This window comes from Drosophila gunungcola, unplaced genomic scaffold, assembly GCF_025200985.1.
Source record: "Drosophila gunungcola strain Sukarami unplaced genomic scaffold, Dgunungcola_SK_2 000001F, whole genome shotgun sequence".
Taxonomy (NCBI): Eukaryota; Metazoa; Arthropoda; class Insecta; order Diptera; family Drosophilidae; genus Drosophila; species Drosophila gunungcola.
Genome location: NW_026453197.1, coordinates 3,226,528 through 3,247,891, shown reverse-complemented (window position 1 = coordinate 3,247,891; position 21,364 = coordinate 3,226,528). Strand labels below are relative to the sequence as shown.

The 21,364-nt window shown below is 35.1% G+C and overlaps 6 protein-coding genes across 16 annotated transcripts; 3 read left to right on the top strand and 3 right to left on the bottom strand.

Annotated features, from left to right (window-relative positions):
- The first annotated feature begins 814 nt into the window (after positions 1 to 814).
- Positions 815 to 5,479, top strand: LOC128261921 (G-protein coupled receptor Mth2). Of its 4 annotated transcripts, none has more exons than XM_052995866.1 (8): positions 815 to 987; positions 1,847 to 2,217; positions 3,213 to 3,385; positions 3,471 to 3,726; positions 3,957 to 4,035; positions 4,102 to 4,280; positions 4,370 to 4,756; positions 5,125 to 5,474. In XM_052995866.1, the coding sequence occupies exons 1-8, from the start codon at positions 974 to 976 to the stop codon at positions 5,286 to 5,288; spliced, it is 1,623 nt and encodes a 540-aa protein (XP_052851826.1). In that variant the 5' UTR covers positions 815 to 973; the 3' UTR covers positions 5,289 to 5,474. The 4 variants fall into 4 exon arrangements, with proteins under 4 accessions (XP_052851826.1, XP_052851825.1, XP_052851824.1 ...); XM_052995865.1 differs by lacking the exon at positions 815 to 987 and adding an exon at positions 994 to 1,026; XM_052995864.1 differs by lacking the exon at positions 815 to 987 and having other exon boundaries at positions 1,186 to 2,217; positions 5,125 to 5,479.
- Positions 5,480 to 5,490: 11 nt separating this feature from the next.
- On the bottom strand, positions 5,491 to 7,353 carry LOC128261923 (probable elongation factor 1-delta). Its single transcript, XM_052995868.1, is given in 4 exon segments — positions 5,491 to 6,160; positions 6,398 to 6,478; positions 7,209 to 7,235; positions 7,237 to 7,353. Coding segments are annotated over 4 exon segments (753 nt in total). The 5' UTR covers positions 7,297 to 7,353; the 3' UTR covers positions 5,491 to 5,575.
- Positions 7,354 to 9,137: 1,784 nt separating this feature from the next.
- Positions 9,138 to 13,041, top strand: LOC128262037 (uncharacterized). 4 transcript variants are annotated; one of them, XM_052996049.1, is made up of 6 exons: positions 9,148 to 9,293; positions 9,787 to 9,933; positions 10,728 to 10,978; positions 11,170 to 11,367; positions 11,461 to 11,622; positions 11,691 to 13,041. In XM_052996049.1, the coding sequence occupies exons 3-6, from the start codon at positions 10,733 to 10,735 to the stop codon at positions 12,939 to 12,941; spliced, it is 1,857 nt and encodes a 618-aa protein (XP_052852009.1). In that variant the 5' UTR covers positions 9,148 to 9,293; positions 9,787 to 9,933; positions 10,728 to 10,732; the 3' UTR covers positions 12,942 to 13,041. The 4 variants fall into 4 exon arrangements, with proteins under 4 accessions (XP_052852008.1, XP_052852009.1, XP_052852007.1 ...); XM_052996047.1 differs by having other exon boundaries at positions 9,787 to 9,937; XM_052996048.1 differs by lacking the exon at positions 9,787 to 9,933 and having other exon boundaries at positions 9,138 to 9,293.
- Positions 13,042 to 14,975: 1,934 nt separating this feature from the next.
- LOC128262065 (LIM domain transcription factor LMO4.2) lies at positions 14,976 to 17,956 on the top strand. Of its 3 annotated transcripts, none has more exons than XM_052996096.1 (6): positions 14,976 to 15,133; positions 15,891 to 16,000; positions 16,099 to 16,406; positions 16,561 to 16,714; positions 17,471 to 17,662; positions 17,726 to 17,956. In XM_052996096.1, the coding sequence occupies exons 3-6, from the start codon at positions 16,160 to 16,162 to the stop codon at positions 17,856 to 17,858; spliced, it is 726 nt and encodes a 241-aa protein (XP_052852056.1). In that variant the 5' UTR covers positions 14,976 to 15,133; positions 15,891 to 16,000; positions 16,099 to 16,159; the 3' UTR covers positions 17,859 to 17,956. The 3 variants fall into 3 exon arrangements, with proteins under 3 accessions (XP_052852056.1, XP_052852057.1, XP_052852058.1); XM_052996097.1 differs by having other exon boundaries at positions 15,891 to 16,005; XM_052996098.1 differs by lacking the exon at positions 15,891 to 16,000.
- On the bottom strand, positions 17,847 to 19,871 carry LOC128262063 (mitochondrial chaperone BCS1). Of its 3 annotated transcripts, none has more exons than XM_052996093.1 (2): positions 19,797 to 19,871; positions 17,847 to 19,421 (listed from the first exon to the last, which is right to left on the bottom strand). In XM_052996093.1, the coding sequence occupies exon 2, from the start codon at positions 19,414 to 19,416 to the stop codon at positions 18,121 to 18,123; it is 1,296 nt and encodes a 431-aa protein (XP_052852053.1). In that variant the 5' UTR covers positions 19,417 to 19,421; positions 19,797 to 19,871; the 3' UTR covers positions 17,847 to 18,120. The 3 variants fall into 3 exon arrangements, with proteins under 3 accessions (XP_052852053.1, XP_052852055.1, XP_052852054.1); XM_052996095.1 differs by lacking the exon at positions 19,797 to 19,871 and adding an exon at positions 19,665 to 19,785; XM_052996094.1 differs by lacking the exon at positions 19,797 to 19,871 and adding an exon at positions 19,493 to 19,642.
- Positions 19,872 to 19,934: 63 nt separating this feature from the next.
- LOC128262472 (proteasome subunit alpha type-1) lies at positions 19,935 to 21,088 on the bottom strand. Its single transcript, XM_052996749.1, has 3 exons — positions 21,001 to 21,088; positions 20,307 to 20,942; positions 19,935 to 20,248 (listed from the first exon to the last, which is right to left on the bottom strand). The coding sequence occupies exons 1-3, from the start codon at positions 21,001 to 21,003 to the stop codon at positions 20,036 to 20,038; spliced, it is 852 nt and encodes a 283-aa protein (XP_052852709.1). The 5' UTR covers positions 21,004 to 21,088; the 3' UTR covers positions 19,935 to 20,035.
- Positions 21,089 to 21,364: the final 276 nt, after the last annotated feature.

The window sequence follows — 21,364 nt, the reverse complement described above, 5'->3', positions numbered from 1 at the left end:
TTCAAAACAAAATCAAATCACGAAATTTAAAAATTTGTAAAATTTTACTTAAGAACACTGTAATTTTAATTAGCTTTCATATAATACATTATTTTCTAAACCGGACAATTTATCTTACCTGTAAAATGTAAGGGGTTTTAAAGTTTTATGCAGTAGTGCAAATATAGGAATCGAAGTGTTTTACCCATCTTTATATATGTATCTCGTAAACTATTCAAGACATCGAGACAGTCTTTTTCCTACGCATTCTGATAAGTATAAGAAACCAATAAACAACCAAATTATCTTATAGTTTCTATAAAAAAAAACGAGAACGGAAAAAATCGAAACTATTCGTAGTTCTTTGAAACAATACAAATTTATCAAATTGTACATAATTGTTCAGCTATAGGATATAGTCGTTTAATCGGCAACATTTTTAAACTTATGTATGTATCTGTTTGTACATAAAAATTACGATAAGGAAAGTTTCAAAGACACTGCTCGAAAAATCAGCATGCTCAGCATGGTCAAATTTTAAACAAATCTAAAGAAATAGGTTCTAAACTCTAAATAAACGTAATTATGGGCAAAATCCAGCAGTTAATTCTCAAACTAAAAAAAAAACTGCTTAATTTAACGTTTTGACCAGATTGTTCCTATGGCAGCTATAGGATAATGTTGTCCGATCTCCGCCGATTTCAAACTTGATCTGCATACACATTTAAATCCCTAGCTTTTAAACTGAGCTCGCAAACGGTTAAAAAAAATATAGACAGACATGGCTATATCAACTCGACTAGTCACGCAAATCAAAAATATATATACATATGTACTTTATAGAGTCGTAAATGTCTCCTTCACTGCTTTACAAACTTCTGAAAAACACCATACTGTTCTAGCACTTGAAACTAGTGTACAATGTCATTAATTAAAATGAGGGGCAACTGTGTAGATATATCTAAACGTACCTAGGAAAATATGAGCCATTTGGATGAATGTCTACTTGTGAGCACCCAGCATGTTAAGTGTTCAACACTCCATGTGGTATAACTTATTTGTATAAGTCTACGAATCGTTAAATGTATTCCCTATATGTGTACATCGATTTCTATCCGTATGCGTGTGCGCCAAATGTTTTCCCATAAACATTCGCATTTGCTCGCGAAGGAATCGCGAAGACATTCAGTTCGGTAAATCTGCCAAATGCAAGCGGTTCGAAGTTTATATTGCCCGATAACGATTCAATGATTAGATATGAAAAGGCCGTTCTAAGAAAGATACAAACATTACACAAGCTCGGAAATTGGTCATTGAGAATAAAATCAAAGGCGTAAACAATGGTCATCGGACTAACTTTAACGTGCCTAATATTAAGTGGCATTTCAAAAGCGAGTGCCGTTCAAATATGCTGCAGCCCCAATTCAAAACTTCTCAAATACCGCGAATCGAATAGCTCGGAAATATTCCAGTGTGCTTCCGCTGAAAGCAACCTCAAAGAATTTCCGGATACAACTCAAGTGATAGGCGAAGTGATAGCCCCAAAGGGCCTCGGTTTAGAGTTACCAAATGACTCAAACAAGTTACCAAAGTGCAAAAGCTACACGAACCAAAATACAAGCGAACTAAGTGAAAGTACTTTGTATTTGGGAAATAACTCATGCGTTGCGCTGTTAAACAACAAACGTCTCGTTAGTCTAACTTGTGAATTCGAAAAGAATGTGCCGTCTCAAAGTGTTGAATTTGTAAACAAGTGCTGCCCACAGGGATTTATTTACGTTTCCGAAAATAATACGTGCATACTTGGCGAAAACGATTTCTTTGTTTATTCTTCTATCATCAGCAGTCCAATTATATTTCTTGATAGCACCCTGCACTGCTCCGACAACAAAGTTTTGGTGGAATATATTGTGTCTTCGGCAATAGTGCAATTCAATAACAACTCGTTGGTTTGGAGAGATGGATCAAACAGTTTGCCGGCATCAAAGTTTTGCATCGAAGCTCTTTACGACTTCGATGCTCCAGCAACTAGAAAAGTATCGGATCAAAAATATCTGGTTCGGGGATGTCAGGAACCAAAAATTTGCCAAAGATTGCCGTGTATTAGACGATGCTGTGCCGAAGGTGAAATGTATGCCAAAGGGAATTTCAGTACCTACTGTAAACATGATGGGACTGATATGAAATTCGAGGGTTTTCAGAACCTGAACATAAACGCAAACTTCTCAAAGCCTTCAGGTATGTACATATATAAATACATTTTTTAGCTATTTTTGTAGTTTAAAATAATTCGGTTTATGTGATTTAACAGGAAATGTGCGCAATCCAAGAAATAATTGCCCACTTAAACTCGTAAACTTAACTGTGAAAAATAACAATAAGAAATTTATATGCCAGGTTTTGATGAGTTCCATGCCAAAACACCTGTTTATAAATGTCCGATCAATAAAATTGTTTAGAGAACGGAAAATGAACCTAAGCTTCGGCAAGCCGAAGTTTATATACCCTTGCCGCTATTGCTAAAATTAAACATCTACATTTCGCATTATATGAGTGACCATTAAAAACCATTGAAGCTATGATGATTTTCACTTCAATTATTCGATATGATATAATGTTTCGATGTTAATGAAACAAAAGCGTTAATCTGAATTATTAAACCATTCCTATGTCTTAAAGAATAAAAAAAAATCGAAAATAAGAGTAGTTACAATTTAAAAATTTTGTTATACATAGAATATATTATTTATTAACATAAAACATAACATAAAAACACCAGAACTTTGAGACAGAAACGACACAATTTAACAATACAACAAAAAAACTATCTTTCCTAAAAAGGATATGTTTAAAAAAAATTTTGAAATAGTTTTTCGCTCAGTGGCGTTTTTTATCTAGATCTGTCTGCGTATAAAATAGTAGCTTAACATTAAAAAAACCTGGGATGTTTATTTTTTGCCTTAGAAAAATAACCTTCCAACTCAGTAATACCCTCTGCAAGGGTATAACAAATAATCATCAATAAAAGTACCTATATAAGTGTTGTGATACGCCATTAGTGCTGACATTTTGGTGATTTTAATTATTTTTGTCAAAGGTTCTTATCTTGTTAACCAAGCACTGAGTGTGCTACCGATGACACACTTCATTTTTGTTGGGTTAGGTCAAACTCGTAAAATTTTAACGCATATCAATTTCAGAGCAACTTTAAACAAATTTCAAATATTTTTCAGATTTCGGCATTGTTCACGGCTTACAGTGCCAAAAATTTCGATTGGATCCAGATAATTTTCCAGATGATGCGCATACAATCAGTTCTGCCAATGCCTCCCTTATAATTCAAAACACTTTGAAAATGTATACAAATACTCAATATTGTTTGGAAAGGGTCAGACCCAATCAAAAGGTAAACTCTTCTTATTTATACAATACCTTTTCGTTGATTTACTTTCAAAAGTCTTAATCATTTGCTTTCCTTTTTTTCAGAGCAGCTTTACACATTTCTATGTTTTGATACAAAGGTAGTGGGCAGTGATCGAATTCGATTTAAAATGTACCCCATTGGACTTCTCATATCTTGTTGCTTTTATGCACTAACTTTAATTGTTTACATATCAATTGCAAAATTACGAAACCTTCCTGGAAAAATCCTAATTTGTCTTGTAAGCAGTTTGTTTTCGGCATATCTTGGCATAGCTTTGGGTCAATTGAAGCCCACTTCCAATGACGACATCTGTTTCTTTTCTGGTAAGTGACTAGTAAAACTCAAATTAAGCAATGAGCAATTAGGTCCTGCTGGGATATGACGCCAAAAGTTATTGTCTCGTAAAAGCAAGAAATCAATAAGCACATTTATTATTCCTATTTGGTCAGAATGTTGAAGAATTCAACAAACTGTTGAACTGTCAAAAACTTTTCCATTTTTAATCCACGCTAAATTTATAAAAATTAAAAACGCAAATTGTTTCTCTTTAAAGGCTTTTTCGTTTATTTTTGTTTAATGGCTGCATTTTCGTGGATGAATATTACCTCATTTGACATATGGAAAACATTCGGGTGAGAATATTCAACAATAACGAATTTCCTAATGAAAGCTTTTTAAACACTATAATTTTTTTTTAGTTCAACCAAAATTAAAAGTTGCGAAAAAAGTGACCTGAGAAGACAATTTATTTGGTACTCTTGTTACGGTTGGGGACTACCCACTTTGCTAACCACAATTACAATAGCATTTACTAAATCGGACATATTACCGGACGTAGTTCGACCAAATTTTGGACACGGTCGTTGCTGGTTTACATGTAAGAACCCTATATGTAGTAAACAAATTTAAAGCATATTTTTGTTTTCCTTTTTAGATTTACTGAAAACAAACTTTCTTTAATTTCAGATGATTCTTTTGGATCAGCTAGCCTACTATTTTTCTCAGGCCCAGTTGGAATTCTTTTTATATTCAACTTGGTGTTGTTCGTGCTTACGATGAAATATTGTAACAAAGTGAAAAATGAGATTTACAAGATGCAAAGTTTAAACAGTGATAAGCCAGTACTGAAAAGACGGTTTTTTCAAGACAAAACCAGATTTGTTATGAATACAAAATTATGCTTTGTAATGGGCATCACATGGCTTTTGGAAATTGTAAGCATTTTGTTTTACGACCATAAAAAAACGTTTTTCTGGACCATCAGCGATTCGTTCAATGTGCTCCTTGGAATATTTGTTTTTATCATATTTGTTTTCAAACGGAGAATTTATAATGAAATTTTGTTTAAGTTTGGTAAGTTTTGTTGTCTTCTATATTACTTAAAAAAAAACAATTATTTATTTAAAAATTTTAAACACTTAGATATTCAGTTTTTGGGTGTTTCCTAAACAATTGAATTGCTAATTGGTTAAATTTCGGTCGATTTCAGATTTTCTATACTAATTAAACTTTCAAGAATTACAGCAATTAAAATTTTCATTAAAAGTTTACTATAATATCAACATTTGGAGTATAATTTAAGTTGTTCATAGATTACTAGTCATAAATAAATAAATAGTAACTCAACTGCTCAGCAATTCAGTCGTTTTGGAAATATGCTAATTGTCATAATTAACTTTGATATATCGGTTGTAACTAATTTATCCTTTTTAAATACATAGGCTTGCAGTCAAGCCCCAGCACGATATCGACCAGAAATCGCGTTGGCTTGACGAAATCATATGCCCCAACTAGCACAGCAATGACAACGCTGAGATCTTCTCCAGGAAGTTGTGAACAAATTCGAAAAAACTCAACAAAGCCCGAAAGTGAAATTATGCTTTAGATTGTTAAATAACTTATTATTAACTATTTATAATTTGTACAACCTTATTGTAACTAGTCCCTCAAATTAAACATTAACAATATCTGTATAATTTAGCTGTGAACCGAAATATTAAGTTAATAAGTAATGAAAATTAATCAAAACAGTGGCAAATATACGATTTCAACAAAATACTTTTTTCTTAAAAAAATCTGCAAGTCGCTTGTTTTATCAAAATATTTTATTAAATGACTCCCAAAAACATTTGTAATGAGGTAAATCCGAATTAAAAAATATATGTATGCTCTTTAGATTTTGTTGAATGCAGCAATGTCAACACTTTGAACAAAGTCTTCCAGTTTCTCGATCTCCTCAGTCAGCCAATCAATAGAAACCTTATCGTCCTCAACCACGCATGAGATGCTGAGTTTTTGGATGCCAAAAGCAACTGGAACGAATTTGGATGCTCCCCACAGCAAACCGTCCTGGGTAATTTTGCGGATTTCAGTTTCCATCACTTTAAGGTCGGTTTCATCGTCCCATGGCTTTACATCCAGAATGATGTTCGACTTGGCAATAATTTGAACTTTCTTAGCCTTCTTGGCAGCATAGGCCGCCAGTCTTTCCTCCCTTATCCGGGCTGCCTCCTCCCCTTCCTCTTCGCTGTCTGAGCCAAAAAGATCGACATCATCATCCTCCTTCTCGACTACAGCTGGTTTTGCTTCTGGCTTCTTGGACTCTCCGTTCGTCAAGGTCAACTGAGCTTCAATCGTACTTAACCGATTCAAAACGGAATTTAAAATTTGGGTCAGTTCCTTGTTTTCGCTTTCCAATTCAGTCAGTCGGTTGGCAAGCTGGGAGTTTAAGCCATCATCCAGGGTAACACCATCAATCTGCAAATAAACATCCAATAATAAAAGTGTTATTATAAAGTAACTTGTGAATATATATAGAAAACAATTTAAACAGATCAATCATAATAAAAACTAAAACATTAAAAAGGTCTAATTTTAAATCATTTTTGAAGAAACAGAAGGAACCTAGGAAGCATTTTTAATAGACTGACGAACTAAAAAATGAATACCGGTTAAAATACATCAAATGGAAGGAAGTATCACAACAATAATTACCTTTTCCAGCGAGTTTTGTATGTGTTCCCTAGCCTTAGCGATTTCGCTTACTAATGGGCTGTAGTGGCTGCGTTCAGTTACCTTTAAAAATAAGACAACACCATTGATTACTTGTGTGATCTCAGATTTGGTGTATCCAGAATATATCTAGTTTTTGAATTTTATTTTATAAAATAAAATGGTTTTTAGTGAGAGTGGAATTTACGGCTTTTATTTTGAGTTGCCATGCTGAAATTTTCGCGAGCACGATTGATGAAGCATTGATTAGCCAGCTTATCAGAATTCGTATATAATGTAAATATATACAATTACATATATAATACAAATAAATATAATCAGATTTAATTATACATATTTTCGGCTAAGTAAACTTGAAAATAATAATTTACAGAATTATTCCAGAGAAAAAGATTGTACCTGATTCAGTATCAAAAAAATCCTTATTGAACTATCGCTATTGCCCTAACATTTAAACTAATAAATATTAAATAGTTTGGATTGGTTTAATTTCAGTGTTTTGATACTTTTACATTTACCCTTGTTCACCTGTTACATACAGACACATATATTTGCATGTAAAGTTGTACGATATAAACATCGTCTTTTGAATTTCAAGGTAGATAATGTAGGCACCTTTTTATAGATCGTTGCATGTATACAAATTATAATAATGTACGTTTCGGCGTCTCCGTTTATCCAATACTAATGTATATAAATATTTCCTAAGCATTGCCAAAACCATTACCGGCCACGTGAAATCTTTGTATGTATGTATGTCTTCTATTTGCATGAGAATATTGGACTATCTTACCTTCTGAGGGCCCTCGTAAAACCGTTTTTTCCGCGACATCATAGCGACTTTTATCAGTCCAGAATTTGTCTAGTGCTTCAACCTTCATTTTAAGTTAAGTCTTTACTCTTCGCCCAAACACGTTGCACAATTAGCAGAATAATACGATAATTTTTTTGCAAGCAATTTACATTGTATATCGATACTTCTGACGATATTACTTTTTATTAACCTTGAAACGGTGGAATGGTATAGGAAAAGAACTATATTTTGTTAAAATTTTTTTGACGCTGCTTTTTTATTCTCACTTGACGATGCAAGTGGAAGTCAGTATTCAATTCAATATTATCAGTTCTCGCTTGACATCCAATAAGCCAGTCAATATGAACATGATGTTCGTTCTGTTAAGTGATCTCAAATGAATTACTAACTAAATTGCTCAATGTTAGGTTAAAGTGAAGACCACCAAACACATTGTTTTATTGCCTCCCCCACTGCAAAGCCCATTTAGTAGAAATGGTTGATTTAACAGAGAGATATGCTATTTTTTTAACGAGCTGAGTTGTTACGAACCTCAAATCTTTTTTCGTTTGCTTCATAATTTATTTGAATTTTGTCATTTGGAAGCAAAACTTACTGTTAAAATTGTCATAGAGTAAGAAACTATATAGAGACACTATTTGCTCTGCACGAACCTCTTCCTGATCACGTCAATTCAACCTGTTTTAAGCTCAATAAAGGTGTCCCTCCCACACCTAAACTTCACATTCAGGTCCTTTGCCGTGCATTCATAGTAAGGTTTAATTCACGCAACACTCTCTTTTATGGAGTTTCTTTCAATGTATAATGAAAGAAACGTAAAGTTGTTACTGCATTACGCCGTGACAAGCAAGCTTATCTATCACATCTCCCAAATGCCCTTTGGTGCATAGACGTTAGAACCCCTGTTCTAAGCAAACGATCCCCTTTCATAACGTTAAGCAAACGAACTGGGTAAATTCGAAGACGGCATAAAGTGCAATATTTTCGAAAACCCCTTCCGTTAGTAAGGTCACAGAGACTTTAACGATAGAAAGAAAGAGTTTTTAAAATTTCAACGGTAGTCTCCCACCCTGAAATCCATCTGCAAAGATGTATGGATGAAGGCGACTGAATGATGGAATGTCCTGGCAAGTATATAGAGCCAACATGGCGGCTTTCAAGCTGAAAGTAGCTGCAATAGGTCCTTTTTATGAAAAATTATGAAACTTCCTTCCCCATTTCTCCCGGTCACGCTCTACTGGTTGACTTCCCCTTTCGAAAGGACTGGGCTTTTAACCAATTTTCTGGTATACAACGACGAGGGCGTCTTTTCAGAGCCCCATGCAGTTCTGGACAAACACCTAAAACACCAATCCACGTTTGAATTAGGTTTTTCGTTTTTGAAGATGACTTTAATACTTGAGAGAACGAACGAAATATGTGCAATATTTTCACGCCCACCTGATAATGGGGTATAAAAAAATATTTTGGGAAATTAAGCTTTACAGCAGCTCTTCTTGAATAAATCTTCAAGTATAGCTTCCTGACAAAACTCTATTTAGGTATAAAAATTAGTATAATGTGAGACAATTTTTTTTTTTATTAATTTTACAAATTATACAGTGCTTTAATCCAATCCTGTTATAAATAAATTTCAAGTTTCCGCTGTTCAAAATAATACTTAACATTTATAATGCTAAAAAAAAATTAATTAGAAAAAAGTTCTGTTTGGCTTTGTTAAATAAGGAAAATGAATAGATTCTGCTTGATATTTTTAAACTTTAAAATCAAGTTTTTAACAAAGGAATATTACTATGAGATATGAAATATTCAATACATACGTATTAGTGGAAAAATGGAATGAAACATGTTCTTGTTCTAATATCGCGTTTCAATTTGATGGCTGCATGCCATTTCTCACAATCGTTTTCATCAGTTACCAGTCAGTTCTCACTTTGGCTATTCGATAGAAACTACAACAAATACATTTTTTACGAAGAAAGTGTTGTGTATTGTTACTATGTTATCATATTTGTGATTGTAGATCTCCGTGTCTTGCGTTTTGTTAATCATTGCGAATCTTTGGTGCGTACTGATCTGATAAAGTTGTTTCTATGCTTAGTTACTTTTTATTGGTTAAATTTTGTGATATGTATATGCAAAGAGACTAAGCATTCCAGCGCACTGACTTTAATGTCCTGCACAAAATTTTCGATTTCTAGAAATCACTCTTCAGCAACCAGTTAAATAAAAAAAAAAAAGTTTGAATAACTTAATTTTTAAATATTATGTTGCTTACAATTATAATTTTTGTTGTGTGTATCACATACACTTGTCTAAATCAGGTGGGATATTTATACCACAGCATATAAATATGTGATGGCTCTATTTAACATATGACCATTTGTGTTAGTGTTTTATCCAGAAGTGATTGTAAATTTATGTGCTTACATATGTAACTGACAGAAGTTAGGCAGCAAAAAATATTCGCAAAGTTATTCTACTTCCCTTGGTATACACATGTGTGTGTGTGTGTGAGTGCATACATGTACACATATAAGAGCCATTGGTGGTTTAGTTTTTCAGTAAATCAATCTGCAGTTAGAAACAAAGTTTATGGGCTGCTCTCTCCCGAAGTGAAGAAATCTTATGGTACTTGAGACGTGCCACAAATATAATTTCTTAAAACCCAGTTTTCAATTATGTATTGAAGTCGCATAAACATGTAAGTGAACACAATCAAATTCTTTTTTAATAAGTAAATTGGTCAGGCGTAAACACTTCATTTTGTTTTATCGCAAGGGGGCAACGCCTGCTGCGAAATGCTACAAAATGGGTAATTTAAGATCTTAAAAATTGTCAGATATTCAGCATAAGAAATTGATTCATCTCGTTAGCTAATCAGGATAAACATTTTTCGCCAGGTTGCACGCCAAAATTTGCATACTCGTTAGATAATTTTTCCGATTGGCGACTTGGACCAAATCATCATCACAATCTTGTGGTTATCGGTTGACTTATTTTAAGTGTGGCCGTTTTCCGACAAAATTATAAAAAGGAGTACACTGGGACCAATATTTGTTTTTGGTTCAAAACGAAACCAACAATAACTCGCTACGATGTTAAGGTAGCGAAACACAGTGGTCGGCAAAGGTCTATATCCGGAGCTTAGACTGGGGCCAACGCAGAGCAGCAGCAGCGCGGCGTCAGAGGACGACACGAACAGTATAAAACCGCACACACATGGACAAGTTTCGAGCCATATTATTTTACCCTTATCTCCAGTTTTTACTCACTTTTGAGCGATAATTCTGCAAGGTTTTAGTCAACGCTCTATATCCCATGGTGTAAATGTATTGAAACATCCAACGTTGGGTAGCTATACAGGTCCCGGGTTCAAATCCCAGCCTAGGAGAACAACTACAAACTGACTCGATTTTGCATGGATTTCGGTCTCGATTTTAAATTACATTTAATTATAAATTTAACTAACTGTTACGTTTTTAAATTTACTTTTAGTGACAATGGATGAAAAGGATAAGGCTCAACACAATATGATATCCAACCTACCACTTTTGTTTGCGAATGGATATCCTACATCCCTAGAAAAAATAACGGAGCCGCAATTAGAAAATTTTATTCCATTCATGGTTCAGTGCTCTTTAGGACATATAAATTTACCAAAGAAAGTAGATTGCAGTGAACCGGAATGGTGGCCGGAAAACGCACCCTTCGAAATTCCGCTGAAAAAGCCGAAAGCATTTGTTGGGGTAAGCTTTTACCTAAAGATTTTTTTTAATCAATACCGTTGGTATTGGGTTTTTTGTATGTATTTTATTAATTTCTTAATTAAAAAGGATTTAAACTAAAATTTTTAAAACTTGGAATAAAAATAAATTGAATGAAATAAAAATAGCTTTGATAGTATAATATCTAATAATCGGTTTTATCTTTTTTATAGAACTGGATGGAGAAAATGAAAGAAATTGTGGTTATTTGCTATCAATTTCACAAAAGCTTATTTTTATTAAGATTTTGTAATGATTTAGCTGCGTATGAGCACGCGAGCTTAAGATTCATAAACAACTATAATTCAACGACATCATTGTATGACAGAAGAAACAACAAATTGCTGGTTACATTTAGAAATGAAAACATGGTAAGTACTTTCTCTCACTTTGTTAGCAGTCTTAGTTTTAAGGACCATGTCTCTCTGAAATAATTTTCCACGTATATTTTGGTTATGTTTCAGTCATATGATAGACAACAAAAAAATAGGAAGTGCTTGTTGCTTCAAAAGAATAACAGTTCAATTAACGAAAACTTACAACATATGATGGTTGAGCCACCCCCTTTTGATATTTATCTTTGCGACAACTGTGATGCTGAACTTTATTCTAAAGAAGCTATACTGGTAAGTTGAATACTTTTTCTAACCAAAATCGAAAATATTTCTGAACCTAACTAATTTTTGCATTTAAGGAACACGAAAACATTTGTTGCATGGAAGATGATGTTATACTTTGTGATTCCCCTGAGCCAGATAACAAATGTGAGGGAAAAAACGAAGATATTGAGCTGCGCAACGCCTTTCTTCTAAACTTTAGCCTGCAGTCTAAATTCATTGATATCAGTTCATCCAATGAGAAACAAAAAACATATTCATTTAGTGAAGAAACGTCAACGGAAATATCAAACAGAAAAAGACGTTTACCATCCCGAAGGAATCGAACAGTTCATTCTTTCAGTAGGTGTTCGTTTATCCCAATATCATCACCTGCAGGACAGCAATTATTAAAGTCTACGAAACAAACAATATCTAAGGAATATATTTCCGAAAGACAGGAACGCCTGGACCGATTTTGCTACACGCCAATAATCATAAAATCAAACACAAGGCAAAAATATTTCGAGAAAAAATCAAACACCACCGTGCATTGCACATTTAAAAAGTCGCATGAACATAATTACCATATATATTCATTTCCGCGACGTCAATTTGTTAAACGCAGGGACACAACTGAGAATTTTTTGTTTTTAAACTCTCCGCTAATCAAGCAATGCCGTCCAATTTCTGTCAGATTGAAAAAGATATCGGAACACATAATGGAAGAGCAAAATCACACTGCAAATACAAAGCTTAATATAAGACTAACGCGCCACAATTCGCTTAATTCGCATTGGAGGATTTCACCTTCAAGTGAAGTAGTTGTTGATACAATTGACTTATGCTCCTCTGATGATGAAGAGCAAACAATTGGCTTGCCCAAAGTTCTTGGTTCGGATGCACTTACTATAATAAAACTTACACATAACAACAGAAAGTCCAGTAGGCGAACCATTGAGCCAAGTAAATATGCTTCTGAGCCAGAATCAGTAGTAGATAGTTCTGTTAAGCCCTTACAACAGTCCTTATACATTTTTTCAAATTATAAGGCTAATTCGGTATTAAGTCGTTGCACGGTTGAATCCATGTCAAATCATTCAATGGTTAGTCCTCTGAGTACATCGAATACTTTTTCTGATTCTGAAGGACACAGAAAGGAATACAATCAAGAAAACTGCAATTTTTCGAAGAATTTGGTTACACTCACAGACTGGTACGGTCGTTCAGCTAACTCCGAAAAGAGCACAGCAAATCAAACTACTGAGAGTAGTACGTTTGACGCCCTTTCCGCGGCTCCGCCGTTTAATAGTACTGGCCGAATAATTTCCATTGATTTAACTTCATAGACATTTTAATCCATAGTTAATTTAAGAGATTGTTATTTTACAAGAAAAATTTAATTAAGAATTACAATATTTGAATAAATAATTTGTTTAAATACTTTTATATTTGGTGACTTAACTTATTTTTACCTATATAATAAGAATAAAGAAATACGTTACTAAATATTTTTGAAATAGTAGTCTCTAATACCTAGTACTCAGATCGACGAAATAAGTTCTATGAGAGAGAGAGAACGAGAGGCCAATAACTGAAATAAACTTTTCGTTACAGCTGAGTATTAAGATCGACGAACAGTTACGCCAGCTTGAAAAAGTTTATTCTTTCTAGTGTGACCGAAGTTTTTCCTAAAGGTCTCACTGGCAGTCAGCTGGGCCTGTTCACAAACGAAAAACAATTCAAATTTAACCCGCCAGCTTGCAACTATTTTTAATCATTATCAATACTGTAAATCAATGCGTAATATTTAAAAATGTAAAATTATGAATTACAATCTTTATAAATGTTTTCAGATATATTTTCGACCGCGTTCTACAAAGGTGGCATACAAAAGTATCGGGAATATTTTGTCGTCAACATTGTATTATTGTACAACATTTTACCGAGTTTTTTGGTTTTTCCGTCCATTTTTTGATCCGACAAATACTATGCTCTGCCAACTCCAACCTCAAAAGATTATATGTTGTATTCTTTACGCCGTCGCCTGGGGTACGTTCACCCAGAGAAATCTTTGCAATTTTCTGGTATTTTTTCGTCTATTTGAGAACCGTTGTGAAAAAAGGCACTGACGTAAAGTGTACAGCGCTTATTTGCCTCTCGCTCTCTCCCATAGATCAACAAATCCGTTGAACTCTAAAAACTAGAAAGAATAAAGTTTTTTCGCGGGCGAAACTATTCGTCGATCTGAGTACTAGGGCTTAAAACAGCTGAAAATACTTTAAAAATACTGATTTCTTTTGGTATTTCAGGACAAGTACGGCAACACTATTTGCAATAGCAATTAATGTCCAAGTCCCACAAGGCACCATCCACAGTGTGACAGAGTTAAAGACCCCCTTCAAAAAATTCATGCAACGCCACTGTGACTTTTGGCGATTGGTGGCCCTGTGGAAACACCAGCACATCATCCAAACCGTTTCGCTTGGATTGGCTCTGTGGAACTGGGCTTTAAGTGACTTTTTCCCGACTCCTAGCATATGTTCTTGCTATAATAGAAAAAGCCGCTCTTCCGGAGTTTGGTCGACGTTGCATTAAAGCCTCATGTCTGAATAGGCTTTAATGCACTGGATCGTGAACACCAATGTGCCATTTACACCTGACATCCCAACTGAAGTATGGGAGATTTTCCTAGATGGTCTAATTCGTTTTGTAGTAGTGCTAAAGACACATTCATTTTGCGGAGAAGTGTTTCCCCACCTCAAATTAAAACCCCTTCTACCATATGAGAATGCTTTTCCCGTGCAACCATAAACTTTACAATTTTGCGGTACTATTTAGTGGCCAGTCCTAAAATAGTGTTATATCTCTCACAATCTTGTTCAATTTATGCTCAGTGGGAAATACGGTTTCACATTTTTCAAAAATTCAACCGTTCCCAATTTTGTGAAATGTATGAACGTCGCATTTATTGTGAAATACTGTTTCATTAGAATGCGCCACTATTAAATGATATTAGAAATTTTTGCTGAAATATTTAACAAAAAACAAACAAAACAAAAAAAAAACACTTATGTACAGAAAAAACACAGTTTGTGCTTATCATAAAAGAATAAAGAATAAATTCCACTGGAAATATTTAATTATTTTGTTTATGATTATTTGAAAAAAAAGGTTTATTTAAGTTTTAAAACTAATTTTTACCCATAACAAAAATAGTTTTATATTTAAGGAACATATAAATTAACGGTTTGTACATTTATTTAATGCAATAATTAATTTTAGGTTATCGAAACTGCCGTAAAAATATCCAAGCCGTCAGCACTGATTGCGATATTTTCACCGAATAAGTAAAAACAGCGATTAAAATGAAGCAGTGCACGGTGCACCCTGTATAATCGCGGATTGCTTGCTTTCATATCTATGAATTAGTTTGGTAAAGTCGTATACAAGAAATGGTGTTTGAAATTAAAGCGATTTTACTGTTCCTCATGGTGTCGTCAAATAAATATTCGCTATTTAATAATTAATTGATGAGTGTGTAAGTTGAAAAAGCGGGTAATAATTACAATTGTGATGTTTGGTCCAGTGTTTAAGTGAAATAAATACCTGCATATATATGTACACAAAATTTCGTTTGAATGCGCGACTGACAGCAAATCAGTTTTAATTAATATACATAAACTTAAAGTTTTAATACATCGAGTTTATCACTTTGTGATGAGCAAAGCAATTTGCCAAAATTAATATTGATTAATCTATCGGCATAAGACCGCACTTTCATACACACATATACGTACATACATATTCAAGCGTTTGGTGTGAATGTGTGTATGTACATTTGGGTGTTTTACTTATGTATACATACATATATACATTTGTATGTAAGGACAGCTGTGGACCCTGCAATGTTTCAAAAATAATTTCGAATCAGATTTAAATTCCAGAAGTAATGATAATTCATTTTATGCTGATTGTGCATCGCTATTCGCATCGGTAACCGGAAAGCAACTGCATGAAATGCACGTTTCCGTCAGTCATCGATTGATAAATAAATATTTTATTTCATGCTTGTGAAAATTCAGGGTTTAAGGAATACAAGTTACAAACTTTTTTTTTATAAATCGCTATAAAGTTGATTAAAATGATATGACAGATTTGCTGAAAATAATCACATTTAAGTTCATTAACCAACATTTCTTAACAAAAAGTCTTGCCAATTTAATTACCTTTACTATTTTGTAAGCAAACACTTTTTTCGACATTAACCATTATTAACCGAACAAATATTATTTTAGTTTTATTTTAGATATTTATATTTTAATCGAATATTGCGATTTATGATTTGACTTCCCTACAATTATGGAGTTTTTACACGATTGAGCTTAATTTTTGCAAGCTTCAAAAGGTGAGGTCATAAGATTTAACCTAGCATTCATTATGTTTTATGAAACGAATGCCAACATATAATTTTTTCCTAACATATACTTTTTTTTGCCCTTTCAGGTTTAAACCATAAACAGGACCCATATGCCTTTTACGACTTAAGTCATCAACATTATTTGCAATGAATGCAACGTTCCATTCATACAGAGATATACTAGCGGCACATCACCAAGACTCATCTAGTCCTGAAAATTTCGCCCCCATAGTAATTGATTATAGAAACTCAAACCACACAAAGGACATTGTCGAGACCAACTCAAATATCTCATCGTCTCAGCTATCGTTCATGGACGAATCTTCAAACGATTTTAATAATCAACAGTTAATCCATTCTAACTCTCTTATTAAAGTGTGCGGTGGCTGCGGAGGTAAGATTTTTAAAATTTAGCGTAAGCTTATCAAATCTCTTCGAAAAAATTCGGTTTGAATTTGTGTAGATGTGGTGAAACCCCTATTACATTAAATGATTAAACTAAATTTTAACAACATATTAACTTATTCCTTTTTCTTGATTTATTTCAGATAAAATAAGTGATAGATATCTTTTATACGCTTTGGACAGATATTGGCACAATGGCTGCCTTAAATGTCACTGTTGTGGAGCTATGCTAGCAGAAGTGGGTTCCAGCTGTTTTACGAGGCGAGGCCTGATTCTTTGCAAAAAGGACTACTCCAGGTATGAGCCAGGACGATCACCAGAGACGAGAGATTCGACTACGGGATAACTGATATTTGCTACCAATTTTGTTGCCTAATCTTAAACTAATGAAGATGTTGGGAATTTTAAAAATATTTTCAAGTAACGGCTGATATTGCTAATTCAAACTTCAAAAAAGTAGCTCAAAATTGGCGGAATCCTTTTTTCTGTTCATAAAATCTTAAGTGAACTTGATGTGCGAGTGAGAGACATTCGGACTTTCGTGATTTGCAAAAATTCGGACATACAAAACATTGCTGGTCCAACTCAGCTGTTACTTCTGATCGAGAATTTAAAAGCTGATGTCTTATTCACTTTATAAATCGCCAGGAACTCATTGAGCTGCTTAAGCAGGCCTTTTTTGTTTTAGAAAGTCTCAACATTTTCGGCAAAATAAATTTATAATAAACATACCTTAATTGGTGTGGAACATTTCAGTTAATTTTTAATAACGTTTAATAAAGCTTTATGTCATTTTTAGAGACCCTTTAAAACAAACAATATACTGTAATAGGGCAGTGAGTAGCTGTTGTTCCTTGTCGAAGCTCTCCCCTAAAACGTTCTTACAAATGAATTTTTTGTTTTAAGCTTATTTAAGTTTTCAGATTTTAAAGCGTCTGAATGACCAAAATAGAAAAACACCATCATGTTTGATGAAAAATTGCCGTATCAACAGAAAACGTTCTTATTAAATAGCTGAAATTAACCAAAAATAACATATTCTTATTTTTCCAGCATGTTCGGATGCTCTGGAGTTTGTTCTGGATGTGGGGAAACTATACCCCCGAGTGAACTGGTAGCGAAAGCACTAACTGGAATAAATAATATCGATTTACAAAATCAACAAAAACAAATAATTAATTGCGTATTTCATCTAAGGTGCTTTAGTTGTGCTAAGTGTGGATCAAGTCTGCGTCCTGGTGATAGGTATGTACATCATCAGAGTGTAATTAAAAGCGACTGAGTAATGGTAAAACAAATTGCTTCTAGGTATACTATGTTAGGAGCTAGCTTGGTATGTGAGCAAGATTGGCACAAATTACTTAAGGGCCCCGCCAATTCGAATGGAACGCTTGGACAAAGGAAAGGAAAAGTTGGAAGGCCCAGAAGATCAAAGGACTAATCAAGTTTAATGTCACATAAAATATACATATATTTTAGAACATAGTTCATATTTTTAAATTACCTATAAAAATGTAATTAAATCATAATATAAAACCAGTCGTTCTTCTAGGCGAGTTAGATTGGGAAGAATAATCGGGGAGAATGAGGAATTGAATGCCACACATTTAAGAATATAAGCAAAGGATGCAAATCAAGTTTCGAATTGAAGAATTCAGTAGGCTTATTTTATAGAGGTTCATTTAAAAACAAATATCCATAATTTAATTATTTTTTTTATTAGAGCTGAAAACATTTTCCCAGATATCTTCACAAGAATCAATAACTGTTTGCGGGGAGGATAATTTATGTTTCATGAAAAAGCCTTGAATTTGAGCCGGACTTGCATCACGACCAAAGGAATTTACACGTTTTGCAAACTCTTCCGCCTTTGTGGTGTCTCCGTTGGCAAAGAAGTTTTTAAACATTTCTTCCAATTGATACTGCGTACAATAGCCTATGTATTCCTTTAAATCTATTCTACCAGGTCGAACTAGGGCGGGATCCAGTCGGTCAATATAATTCGTTGTCATGAAGACAATTCTGGCTTCTGTGGAACCCACTCCGTCCAAACAGTTCAGGAGTCCACTAAACGTAATCCTGTTTAGTCCGTCAAAAGCGGACTTTTGCTGTGGAGTTGCTTCCCGCGAGACGAATGCTGCGTCAATATCCTCCAGCAGGATGATACTTTGTTCTGGCGCCACGTTTAACAGGTGATTTAGTCGGTCGTCGGTGAGGCCTCTTTCAGACAAGTTCAGCAAGCAAACGCTGTACTCCAGTTCACCAGCCAAGGCAGTAATAAAGCTAGACTTTCCGCAGCCCGGAGGCCCGTAGAGGAGATAACCTCTTCTGTAGGGAATTCCGCGCTGAGTGTACCACATAGAACTCTTTATAAAGTCCTGACAGTCGGCAATGATTCTTTTGGACGTTCCCCGATCCAGGACCACCGATCCAGTGGGACGTCTCCTTCGAGGATGACCAAAGGGTCTCCATTCCGCACCCATCGCTGTGTATAGCACCGTTTTCCCTTCGGTGGCTTCCAATGCCAATTGTCTAGCCTCTTCTAAGATGTCAAAATAAATTGCCTTATTGTTTCCAAATGCTGTGAGTGTCACCGTTTCCCATGGAACTCCCATGTGGAGGTCCAGTGTTTGCTGTTCCCTGGTTCGCTCCACCTGAATCCAGTTACCTTTGTAATGGAACAAATGCTTGCCGATGCTGGGTATAAAGTCATAGCTGGTTTTAATCGTGCCATTGTCGTTCTGCACAAAGTTCGTCTCCACGCTCAAGTGCTGCGTCTTGCGGGCTCCTCTAACTGTGATCCATTTCAATAGCCATTGATAGGACTTGTCCCTGCACGGCACCTCCAGGGTAATCATACAGTGCCGTCGGAACAGGACTAATCCGCCCTGAAGACCCTTTCGCAATATTGCAGCCGCAGCGCCCACTCCAAACAATCCGAAACCAGCCCCGAAATAGGGATTCGACGACAGACTGGACACAAGATCGGGTAAAGTCATCTTGCCTGAAATAAACACATAATCATTAAGGAGTAAGGCTCGTGTACTCAACCTGTTGATTAACTATTGGTTCTACCATCTAAAACATATTGTCCAAAGCAATGGTGAACATTTCGAGTAAGTGTAAGTTAATATAAAAAGTTTATAAACAATCTTTTTCTTAAGATTCAAAAGGTTTTAATAAAAATCTGCGATTATTGAAGGCGATTTGTTAAGACTTTCGTTATGTAATTAATCAAAATTAGTACGTTTCAATAAGAATATTTCAATTGCAGTCGAAACTAGAGGTTCTTTTTATCATAATGATCAATCGGAATAGTAACTAGTCATTCACAAAACCAAATTAAAATTGTTTTTATTGAAGAAATATATATTTATACCGGCATTGAGAAATATTTTAAGGAAACAGTGTGACCAAACTTGGAGCACCGTTAAATACCATGCAGCTATGACGATATACCAAAAGAGTTTTTAAAAGTGCCGCTAAAACATATAATCTAAAAAAAGTGTCAACACTATTCTCCGTGTTAAGATCTATGCAAATGCATGAACAATTTTATTGTATCCTTCAATCTTACATTTTTTAAGGGTTAAGATGGTTTATTATTCAAGCAAGAACCTAAGGGCGCTGCTCCGTGGCAACAAGAACTTCTGGGTCGCGTGGTCCCGCTTCTGGTTGGTCTGGAGGGGATGGGCGGTCATCGTCATCGTCGTTCCTGGGCGGATCAACTGGAGCACCCTTTTCCTTGGCCATCCTTAAATATTTCTCGTTTTCTTCCTCTGAAAGAATTTTGAATGGCTGATTTTTGCCAACGATGGCCACAGTGATATTCTGCAACAGACAGTAGTATTTAGTATTTGCGCTCATTCAATTATCCCGTGTAACTTACAAACTGAGCTGCATTCTCTTTGCTCTGGTGCTCATCTGTGGGCAGGGATCCGAGAATAGCCAGTATTCCGTGACAGATGATATCATCGTTGGAGGAGTCCAAGAACGTGCCCAGATTCCGCTCCAAATAGGTGCGTGCACTTTGCGAGCGCGATCCAATTGAATTGGCTTTGCAATTGTAAAAGGTCGCCGATGGCGTGACCTGATAGATGTGTGGTCCGTTCTCGTCGTAACCGGCCACAAGCAGACCCACTCCATACGGACGGCGATCGTAGCGCTGAGTGGTGGTCTGCATCTTGTTGCCCAGGTTCGTGATCAGCCGGGACACAGGGTAGGTGGAGTCGTACGAGTGCTTGTAGTTCAGGCACTCGGAACGCAAGTACCGGCTAAGCACACGGGCATCCGCCGTTATTCCAGCGATAGATATACCCAGGTGATCGTCAATGGGGATTATCTTGCGCTGGGAGGCCGACAGCTCCGATGTCGGCTTGCACAGGGCAACGAGCACTGCAGTTTCTCTATTTTTCAGACCCACAGTTGCGGTTCCGAGCTTCACGGCCTCCATTGCGTACTCCACCTGATGCAGTCGTCCCTGCGGACTCCACACCGTAACATCGCTATCATACTGGTTGCGAAACTGAAATCGGCACGGTAAGTTTGTTACAAAACTAAATAATTTGCAATAAACACTTTACCATGACTTTTAAAATAAATGCCGCAGAGCTGAATGATGACAAGTAGAAATGCTCGATAGTTAGTTATGGCCCGCCATGAGAAACAAACAAACAAAATATCGAAATTCGCTCAGTATTTCGATAGGGTATAATTAGCATACAAATTGAAACGATGGGAAAAAATCGCTTTGAGCTGAGAAATGTTAACATGTATAATAGTCTTAATATATTTTTTTTTTATTTTACGAACTAACTAAACTAAACTTAATTTATTTCATTAAGTAAACATGGCAAAAACAGTTAACCTGTCTGCATTATCACCTCCTCAGGTAAGTTAATAATTATTATGTATCATACTTATATTTTTCAAACATCCATCCGGTAA

Bases quoted from the DNA above. Each gene is read 5' to 3' on its own strand.
- LOC128262065 (XM_052996098.1), top strand. From the start codon at position 16,160: ATGAATGCAACGTTCCATTCATACAGAGATATACTAGCGGCACATCAC. The intron at 16,407-16,560 runs GTAAGATTTTTA...GATTTATTTCAG, and splicing joins AGTGTGCGGTGGCTGCGGAG to ATAAAATAAGTGATAGATAT. The intron at 16,715-17,470 runs GTATGAGCCAGG...TTATTTTTCCAG, and splicing joins TGCAAAAAGGACTACTCCAG to CATGTTCGGATGCTCTGGAG.
- LOC128262037 (XM_052996047.1), top strand. The intron at 10,979-11,169 runs GTAAGCTTTTAC...TCTTTTTTATAG, and splicing joins AGCCGAAAGCATTTGTTGGG to AACTGGATGGAGAAAATGAA. The intron at 11,623-11,690 runs GTAAGTTGAATA...TTTGCATTTAAG, and splicing joins ATTCTAAAGAAGCTATACTG to GAACACGAAAACATTTGTTG.
- LOC128261921 (XM_052995864.1), top strand. From the start codon at position 1,320: ATGGTCATCGGACTAACTTTAACGTGCCTAATATTAAGTGGCATTTCA. The intron at 3,386-3,470 runs GTAAACTCTTCT...TTTTCAGAGCAG, and splicing joins GGGTCAGACCCAATCAAAAG to CTTTACACATTTCTATGTTT. The intron at 4,036-4,101 runs GTGAGAATATTC...ATTTTTTTTTAG, and splicing joins GACATATGGAAAACATTCGG to TTCAACCAAAATTAAAAGTT.
- LOC128262472 (XM_052996749.1), bottom strand. The intron at 20,249-20,306 runs GTAAGTTACACG...TGTCTGTTGCAG, and splicing joins AAGAGAATGCAGCTCAGTTT to AATATCACTGTGGCCATCGT.
- LOC128262063 (XM_052996093.1), bottom strand. From the start codon at position 19,416: ATGACTTTACCCGATCTTGTGTCCAGTCTGTCGTCGAATCCCTATTTC.